At 51.6% G+C, this 10,196-nt stretch overlaps 1 protein-coding gene across 1 annotated transcript in view; it reads right to left on the bottom strand.

Annotated features, from left to right (window-relative positions):
* Nucleotides 1–10,196, bottom strand: part of CPAMD8 (C3 and PZP-like, alpha-2-macroglobulin domain containing 8) — a 67,445-nt gene that overhangs the window by 52,411 nt on the left and 4,838 nt on the right. The window contains exons 3-5 of the mRNA XM_015424645.1: nt 9,593–9,615; nt 5,529–5,694; nt 5,376–5,428 (exon numbers count right to left, since the gene is read on the bottom strand). Of these exons, the coding sequence (XP_015280131.1) occupies nt 5,376–5,428; nt 5,529–5,694; nt 9,593–9,615 (242 nt within the window). The remainder of the gene's footprint in view (nt 1–5,375; nt 5,429–5,528; nt 5,695–9,592; nt 9,616–10,196) is intronic.

The following is a 10,196-nucleotide window of genomic DNA, read 5'->3' as shown; positions in this document are numbered from 1 at the left end:
CGCGATCCCCCCCCCGAAATGACCTCTGGTTATAGCGCTATGGCGCTCTTAAAAGAACATTTTTTAAAAAAAGACGAAGATCACCCACGTGGGTGAAAAAGGGCGGGAAAACAAAGCGGCGCAGTCTGAAATGCCAAACTGCTTCAGAGACAGCTTCTTACCGGTAGGGGAAAGGCTGTGTGAAATGGCTGCCCCTGTACCGGTTTACTCCAAGATGGTACAATAACGGCTTAAAAAGGGTAATCTGAAATTCCCACTGGTCTACCCACTGTCTTCCAGGACACATCTAGGAAGGATTTGGAAGCCACAAAACTCAGGCTTTACCCTCCGGGCCTCTGAAGTGCTGAGGAAAGAGGAAGCTGCTCTGGACTGCTCCGATTCCCGCGGTTCATCCTCCCCACGCCCATCATTCAGCAGTCCCAGAACTCCAGCAGGATCACCATATGGAGAATCAAAACAGAAGCAGCAGAGGAGGGAGATGATTGTCCTCCCAGTGGGCAAATACAGACAATGGGTGGACCACAGGATTGGGATTTGTACCGCAGAGCCTTTTTCCACACAGAGGCATGAAAAGAGCAGGAATCGATTCTGCCATGGTTCCCAAGCCCCACTCACCCCCTTTGCTGCGTTGCACCTGCCCAGGAGGAATGCAATTTGGGTGCCCCCTACAGCCCTCAACCCACCTTTCCCCCTCTCTCCTTCCTTTTTCCAATGCCACTTAGCTGCAAAAGGCCTTTTAAAAAAAAAGGACTAAAGGGGGTTGGGGAGCGAGGGGGCAATAAGTTGCCTCGCACCTTGAGAATGGAGCTCAACTCTACCCCTCCCCCATATTAGCTGTGGACGGCCGTCACCAGTTAAATGCAAGGAGTTTTTTCTTTAATCCAGTTCATGGGAGCCCCACGAGCTACACCCCTCCCCGGGCTCAACGCCATGCAGATGCAGCAGAGGCGGCTCCCTGCCACCCAGGTGCGCTCCAAACCCTCTATGTCCTGCGAGGCATTATGACACACGGCCAAGGTTGGAGCCTTTTACAGTTCCGCAGGGCCTGCAAGACGGAGCTCTTCCTCCAGGCTTTCGAATAGGAGCCGCCGCCGCCACTATTCCACCATCGTGTACTGCAGAGCAGTGCCGTTGGGGTGGGCTGATTAGCCAACTGGGACATCTCGGCCTATGGCACCCCCCCCTTTCTTTTGATCTCACTGTGATATTTAATAATGAGTGAGTATTTTAACTACCGATGCATCCTGTAAGATTGAATTGTGTTTTAAGTGGCTAACTGTGTAATTTTATTGCACTTTGGGTGCCTAAATTGTTTTAATGTGTTATATTTTATTGCATTGTTGTGCATGTGTAAGCCGCCCTGAGCCCGCATGCGGGGAGGGCGGGGTATAAATGAAATTAAATAAATAAATAAATAAATTGAGCAAACTGCAGGGCTCCCCCACATTTCCCACACAGGTTGTCTTTTTACTCCACAGTTCAGATTTCAGAACACTGTGTGTTACTGACAAACCTTGAAAGAAAGACCGAAATGCAGGTGGCTTTCTAGATTTGTATTTAGGCACCGAGCTCCCTCCACAAAGACCCAGACCCGGACACCTAGGAAATTACCTTTCTTTGTACCAATAAGGCACGGATCTTTTATCCTGCATACAATGCTCGAGGCAGCAGCACACGATGTCCCAGAGGGACGTGGCTCACCTCCTGCCCTTGGGAGCCAGGAAGACGGGACTGCCACAGGAAGTGGTGGCGGCTACAAGCATGGACGGCTTCAAAAGGGAATTAGATAAGCATATGGAGCAGAGGTCCACCAGTGGCTATTAGCCACAAGGTATAGATAGGGACTCTGGGGCAAGTGATGCTCTGTCATCTTGGTGCTTGGGGGGGTCAACAGTGGGATGGCTTCTAATGTCCTGGCCCCACTGCTGGACCTCCTGATGGCACCTGGTATTTCTGGCCACTGTGTGATACAGAGTGTTGGACTGGATGGGCCTTTGGCCTGATCCAACATTGGCGTCTCTTATGTTCTTATGTTCTTGACTGGGATAGCTCCTGGGCCCAGCCTCTGTGGCAACTGCCCAGGGAGGGAACGGGGACACCTTGCTGGAGGCAACAAAACACCTGGAAGTGCTAGTTTGGACCTGCTCCCCTCCCACCTGCCCCTGAACAAGCAGTGATGGGCCCCGGTGCATGGGGAGGGGGGAGGGAACCATGGGTAGCCGTTCCTCTTCTGGAGGGAAGGGGATGCGGACTGGCCACTGAGAGGGTGAGAAGCCACACTGACTGCCTGGCAAGGTCAAGAGGTCACAGGAGGAAGGCTGCAGGCCTCACGCGTCTGGGAAATTCTAGATGTTTATATGCAAATTCTAGAAGTGTCCCAGGTAAAACAGGGGCACTGGAATGCTTAGAGGAGAACGTGGACCATGTGGGCATTTCAGAAACTTGGTGGGATGAGGATAATCAGTGGGATACAGTGATTCCTGTATATAAGTTATATCGGAAGGGGAAGGGTCGGAGGTGGAGTGGCTCTGTAGGTCAGAGAGGGTATATAGTCCAGTAAAATTGAGAATCTAAGAGAAATAGATTCCCTTGCAGAAACTCTATGGGTGGAAATAGTGTGCCCAAAAGGATGCTTAACTCTGGGAGTTTGTTATAGACCACCAGATCAAAGATTAGAGGATGATTTAAAAACAGCAAAAGATAACTGTGTCGTAACAGGTGATTTTAACTACCCACACACCAGTTGGGTCAATATGTGTTCAAGTCAGGAGAAAGAGATTGGGTTTCTAGACACTCTCAATGACTGTGCCATGGAGCAGATGGTCACAGAACCTACAAGAAGGGAAGCGATCCAGGACTTAGTCCTAAATAATACTCAAGACTTGGTGAGAGATGTAAACGTGATAGCATCCGTTTGGTGTAGTGGGTAGGAGTGCAGACTCTAATCTGGGAGAACCGGGTTTGATTCCCCACTCCTCCACATGTAGCTGCTGGTGTGACCTTGGGTCATTCACAAGATCTTTCAGAGCTGTTCTTGAAAGAGCAGTCCTCGAAAGCTCTCTCTCAGTCCTACCTACCTCACAGGGTGTCTGGTGTGGGCAGGGGAAGGGAAAGGAGATTGTAAGCCGCTCTGAGACTCCTTCAGGTAGTGCAGGGTGGGGTATAAATCCAATCTCCTCCTCCCCCTCCTCCTTCACCAGTTGGGAACAGTGACCATAATGCTATTAAGTTTAGCATTTATGTAAATAGGGAGTTGCCCCAAAAGACAAACACTACTACATTTAACTTTAGAAGGGGTAACTTCTCTCAAATGAGGGGGATTGTGAAGAAGAAACTGAAAAGAGCATAACAACATAAGAGAAGCCAATGTTGGATCAGGCCAATGGCCCATCTAGTCCAACACTCTGTTACATAGTGGCCAAAAATACCAGGTGCCATCAGGAGGTCCAGCAGTGGGGCCAGGACACTAGAAGCCCTCCCACTGTTGCCCCCCCCCAAACACCAAGAATACAGAGCATCACTTGCCCCAGACCAAGAGTTCCTATCTATACCTTGTGGCTTAGCCACTGATGGACTTCTGCTCCATATGCTTATCTAATTCCCTCTTGAAGCTGTCCATGCTTGTAGCCGCCACCACTTCCTGTGGCAGTGAATTCCATGTGTTCATCACTCTTTGGGTGAAGAATTACTTCCTTTTATCTGTTCTAACCCGACTGCTCAGCAATTTCACTGAGTGCCCACGAGTTCTTGTATTGTGAGAAAGGGAGAAAAGGACTTCTTTCTCTACCTGCTCTATCCCATGCATAATCTTATAAACCTTGATCATGTCACCCCTCAGCCGTCGTTTCTCCAGGCTAAAGAGCCCCAAGCTTTTTAACCTTTCTTTATAGGGAAAGTGTTCCAACCAGGTAAGGCAATTCAAATCACTTTGGGAAGCTTGGAGACTATTTAAAACTACAATCCTGTAAGTTCAGATATAACGTATACCATAGGTTCGGAAAGGTACGAATAGGCATAAAAAATGGCCTGCATGATTAATGAACAGTAAAAGGTGATAAGGATTCTTTTAAGTGGTGGAAGGCTAGTCCGAGTGAAGTAAATAAAAGAGAGCACGGGCTTTGGCAAATAAAATGCAAGTCAGTGATCAGACAGGCAAAAAGGGACTATGAGGAACATATTGAAAAAAACCAAAAAGACCAACAATAAAAATTTCTTCAAATACATTAGAAGCAAAAAACCGGCCAGGGAGGCAGTGCGGCCCTTGGATGACCAAAGGGTAAAAGTATTACTTAAGGATGATAGGGAAATGGCAGAGAAATAAGTCCTTTTCTCCCTTTCTCACAAAACAAGAACTTGTGGGCACTCAATGAAATTGATGAGCAGTAGGCTTAGAACTGATGAAAGGAAGTACCTCTTCACCCAAAGAGTAATTAACACACGGAATTCACTGCCACAGGAAATGGTGGCCACTATACGCATAGACAGCTTCAAGAGGGGACTGGATAAACACATGGAGCAGAGGTCCATCAGTGGCTATTAGCGACAAAGAATAGATGGAACCAGGAGTCATTTCGTAGAAAAAGAGGTGCAGGAGCTCATTAGCATAACTTATTTGCATATGCCACACCCCCTGACCTCACCGGAAGTGTGTCAGAAGGCAACACCCACCGCTCAGGCTCCACGGGACTGTTTTGGATTGCTAGCTATGGGGGGGAGACATGCAGATCTGTCCTCGCAGAGACGGGAGAGCTCGTACCTGAATAAAACTTGGTCTTAAAGGTGCCACTGGACTGCTTTGGACCGGGGGGGGGGCTCTGCAATTTACCTGGCTGCTTCTTGCTCTGACTGAGGGCTGCTGGGAGTAGGAGGTGAGGTTTGTTGCATGTGTCCGCCCCCTGGGCTCTTTACTGCCGGAGCTTTGCTCCTGTGCGCTCCTGCAGGAAATGACCCCTGGATGGAACACTCTGTCTGGGGCAGTGAGGCTCTGTCTTCTTGGTGCTTAGAGGGCAATGGTGGGAGGGCTTCTGGAGTTACGGCCCCGCTGGTGGGCCTCCTGATGGTGCCTGGGTTTTGGCCACCGTGTGGCACAGAGTGATCCAACAAGGCTTCTCTTATGTTCTTACGTTCGTCACTCCATCGCAACAGGAGGAGTCGGCAGCCCAGGATGGAGCAGCGCCAAGGCAGAACTGCACACAAGAGCTGGGGCACCATTATCCCCATGGCGGCAGCACTTGAGTGCACGGTCAAGCAGCGAAGCAAGCAAGCTGCCCCATACTTCCCCTGTCATCAGCTGAATGTTGGTTTTCTGGGAACGAATGGGAAATGCCATGAAACGACCCGTACTTTGTGGAACCAAGGAAAAAGAAGGCGCTTACCTTCTCGTTGATGGGCCGCAAATCGGGGCTGATGGTGAAGAGGTTGATCAGTACTGCAGCGAAAAGAGAAAGAGGAGCAAGGGAGGTCAGGGTGGGCCCAGCGCAAAGGGCCGGGCCCCACTGAAGCTGCGGGCACCGCCTTGTGGCCCTGACCTTTCTGCTTGGGCCTGTACACTGGCTTGTCTGTCTGGATGAACACCGAGGCGCCTTTGCTGTCAATGGTCACTGTTGTGTAGTTGTGGAAGACGTAGCCTTCTTCTGCCAAGTGCCGGTTGCCCCAGATCTTCAGGTGGGCTTGGCCCCGCATCCCTGGGGGCACCTAGGAGACAAGGCAAGGGAAAGAAGAATGCCAGGAAAATGCCAGGTCGGATCTACATCTACAGCACAAATTGGGCCCCAGAAAGAACCACAGAGAGGACCAAATTCTTGGGAAAGTTCCCAGCCCACATTTGCCCCTTTAAGAGCACCTCTGATGATGGGGCAGGGGGTCGTTTCGTAGAAAAAGAGCTAGGGGAACTCATTAGCATAACTCATTAGCATATGCCACCACCCCCTGACATCACCGGAAGTGTGCCATAAGGCCACACACCCTGCCCCCAATGGTCCCGGCCGCCACCGCCGGCCTTGCAGCTCCACTGCAGAGCCCCATGAGGGGCCCGGCGGTGGACCTGCAAGGCCAGCGGGAGTGCAAGGAAGCCCCGCAAAGGCCCTCCCTGGCCCCAGGCAGGCAGGGGTGGGGAGAGGCAGGGAGGAAGCAACTTACCCTCCCTCTTCTCCTGCCTCCTCCTGGCTGAATGAGGGCCGGAAGCGGGGCGGCCAGAAGCAGGGGGCGGGGCTTCGTCATGTGCCCCCCCCCGTACCTCACCCGGGGGAACTGCGATCCCCCGCGATTCCCCCCGAAATGACCTCTGGGCATAGGAGGGAGATATTCCACCTAATCTACAGCACCAGCCTTGCCAGAACCAGCATGGAATTGGCCAGCATCAGGGGCACAGAAATGCTTAATTGGCATCCAAAGCCTCCACACTCCTGCTCAGGTCCTTGAGGCTGGCATTCCAAAGAAGGGCAGAAAATATAAATCCCTCCTGCCTCCAAAATAACCAGTATGCCTCCAGATGCCCTGGGTTGCCAAGTCCCGCGTTCTAGCCTAGGTCTCCCTCCACTGCAAGCTGCACAACAGACCCTTTTCCAGCCAGCACAACACACCCCAGGACAGCTCTACTGGTTGCCCTGCAATCTGTCACTGCAGCTAGCAAAAGCGCAGAAGAAAGGCCAGAACATGAGAGCCGGCAACTCTCTCCATCGGCCTTGCTGCCAGGACACCTAATGCTGGGCAGAAAAGGGGTGGATTGCTTCACTATCTGCTTGGGTTTTTTTAATTTTACAATCCACAGAAGAATATTTTCCTGCACATATGGGGAGTCCCCAAGGATGCAAAAGCCACAGGACTGCACACAGGGGGGACTTCATTTGCTGTTTTGCTTACTATTTACTAGAAGAAGAGGAGGAGAAGATTGGATTTATACCCCGCCTTTCACTATGCAAAGAAGTCTCAGAGTGGCTTACAATCCCTTCCCCTGCCCACAACAAACACCCTGTGAGGTAGGTGGGGCTGAGAGAGCTCTCTTGAGAACCGCCCTTGAGAGAACAGCTATGAAAGAACTTGTAACTGACCCAAGGTCACTCCAGGAGCTGCATGGGAAGGAGTGGGGAATCAAACCTGGTTCTCCCGGATTATAGTCCGAGCTCCTAACCACTACGCCAAACTGAAGGAACAAGTGGGGGGGCCCATGAGATTCGCATGGGGGGGATACCATCTTCCCCCATCACTGAGCAGGGCACAGCTCCAGGCCTCAACACTCACCTTTGAGCCGAGCCACAGAGGTGGTGGTGTCTGGGAGCCACTGCAAGCCCGGATCGGCTCCTGGAGCCACCACTGCCACGCTCAGAGACGCTTCCGGAGCCCACTACTGCCGCAGACAACATCTCTTTATTTTGGGGGGAATTTAACCTCCCAAATATGTTTTTAAAAGATGTCAGATTTCTCTGCAAACCTGGGGGAGGGGGGTGCACCCAAGTTTGCAGGAAAATCTGTTTAGAGTCAGTGTGACCCTGATCCACAGATTTTAGATATCCGCAGACGGGAGTTACACTTCACTATTAGATAGGTAGGTGGCATGACCTGGTGCTCCAAAGGATTATGGGAGTCGGGAGCAACTTGGAAGTCCCTCCCACCCACACACCCACACACCCAACAATCTCCCCCTCCAGGATTCCGTAAGCTCTCAGAGGAGGGGAATACCCCCCCCCCCATTTTCTCCCTTCTGCTGGTTCTCATCTGCTCTCAGCACTTCATTTCTCCTGGCACGTACTCAGTCCTCACTGGAACTTCTTTGGGGATTTCTTTGGGTTAATTCACACAGTCATCTTTTTCAGCATACCTGGGGGATCCTGAGAATGAGGAATCCTAGAATCACAGAGCTGGAAGGGGCCATACAGGCTATTGAGCCCAACCCTCTGCTCAATGGAGAATCAGCCTAAAGCATCCCCTTGCTTGTCTGTGGGCCCTATTCTGCTTCTGAACTGGATCCCGCAGACCTGTCCCACTAACGGTGACTCTGACCTCTATTCTGCTTCTCCCCAATGCAAGAGGCCCTTTGCAATGAGGAAGGCTTCCCGTACCAAAGGAAAGCTTCCTTCTGGGATCCAACCCAAAGACAAGGCCTGAACACTCCGCTAGTGACTCTTTAAAATGAATCTCCGCCAGGGCTATTTTTGGGCAGGAACGCACAGGAACGGAGTTCCGGCTGGCTCCCAAGTTGGCCACGCCCAGCAGGACCTCATTAGCATAATAGGCCACACCCAACAGCAGAGACTCATTAGGATTGGCTACATTAGGGGTGTGTGGCCTAACATGCAAAGGAGTTCCTGCTACGAAAAAAGCCCAGGGTTTTGACAACAAACAAGGTAAACAGAATAACAAGCAAAAGGTAGGTGTGGCTGGATAACCACACTTCTGGTAACACGGGGGTGCGGCCTAATGTGCTAATGAGCGGTGCTGTCAGAGGTGTGGCCTAATATGCGAATGAGTTTCTGCTGTTGGGTGTGGCCTATTATGCTAATGAGTTCCTGCTGGGCTTTTTCTACAAAAAGAGCCCTGATTCTCTGCAGAGCTCTGAGGACTGCTGCAACAAGCAGGACCAGGAGCCACGTCAGAGTCTGGGCAAATGACAGCTGGCCAGCCTGACCGTCTTTGTGCAGCCCTCACAAGACACAGCCACGACACCTAAGCCACAAACGTCCACGTTCCATTCCAGAAAGGGGCTTCTGAACACACCATCAGCCTCTGTCGATGGCCACTGCCAGAGGCTGCACGGGGCCAGTCTTCCCCCTAAGCTGAGTTAGTCTAAGCTAGCTCACAGTTTTTCAGCCTCTGGATCACACATTTTTGTCTCCACTCAGGAAGGATGGCTCCAGAGCCAACTAATTTATGCAGCAGCCAGATCACCTGCTCACAACTTTAATGCCAGTAGCTTAGAAAGTAGAATTTTTGCTCACAACACCCCACAGCTTAGAGGGAGCATTGCACAGGGCTGCTCTTTCGAGGGCTGCCCCTCGGTCTCGGCACAGCACCCCCCTGGCCAGTCCCAAGGACCACAGCAGCAGGCACTCAGAGCACGGGCCAGAGTGGGTCTGGACAACAGGGAACAACAGTCAGGGATCCATCTGACCCCCTGGCCAAATCCCTGGCCCCTTCCCCTTCCGGAGGGATGATCTCACCAACTGCAGAACCCTGTCTGTGGGCCAAGGTGGAGGAGGAGGAGGAGGAACCCCTCCAGATGCCTTTCTTCAACAGCTGAAGTTTGTGGGAAGTTTGCACCAGTGTTCCCTCTAAGCTGAGTCAGTGTGAGCTAGCTCACAGTTTTTTAGCCTCCAGCTCACAGATTTTTGTCTCCGCTCAGGAAGGGCGGCTCCAGAGCAAACTAATTTATGCAGTAGCCGAATTACTGGCTCACAACTTTAATGCCAGTAGCTCACAAAGTAGAATAGTTGCTCACAAGACTCCACGGCTTAGAGGGAGCATTGGTTTGCACCAGTGGACGGTCTTTAATTCTGCATGCTCAAACCCACTGCCTGCCCCCAAGTGAACAAAGTCTCCTTATCCAGACCCGTGATTCTCCCCTGCCCATCCCGTAAGTCATGCCCGTTCAACTCACCTTAAGGGTAATGGTCCCTTTACCTACGAAACATAAAGGGGAAAAGTCAAGTCAAGATATTCCGTTGCTTTCGTCTCCCATGTCATGAAAATAAAGCTTGAGTGAAAGACCGCAGGAAAACCAGAAGAAAAATCCGGATTGTATTTTGGCAGACGTTCTTCCACGAACAACGCAATCACATGGCTATAGCGATGCTCAGCAAAAAGTGGCCACAAACCCTGAGTTCAGCCGTAAAGTGTGAGTCTGGTCCAAACTGGCTCAGCTTATGAGTCCACGGCTGCCCCCAGAATACGAGTCACTGCCTCCCCCACACCCACACTAGACATGCCAAAGGAAGCTCCATGTTGGAGACAACACACTCCAGTGCTGCCTGAACCACAAAAGAGGATGTGTGGGCCCTGCTTCCAGAGGCAGAAAGACAACAACCAGGCCCATAGCTACAGTGGGGCCTCTCGGGGCCTGGCCCCCTGACTTACCACCAAGCCCCCCCCGACTTCCCATCCAGCCCAGGCCCCCAACTTTCAATTTTTTATTTTATTTATGGTGCTTGCTTGGGGGGGGGGGGGGGCGGGGTGCCCCCTGACTTTTTTAAAAGCCCCAAACT

Source organism: Gekko japonicus, unplaced genomic scaffold (genome assembly GCF_001447785.1).
Source record: "Gekko japonicus isolate JY-2015 unplaced genomic scaffold, Gekko_japonicus_V1.1 scaffold596, whole genome shotgun sequence".
NCBI lineage: Eukaryota > Metazoa > Chordata > Lepidosauria > Squamata > Gekkonidae > Gekko > Gekko japonicus.
The sequence above is the reverse complement of the archived record's forward strand: the minus strand, read 5'-3'. Positions and strand labels throughout refer to the sequence as shown.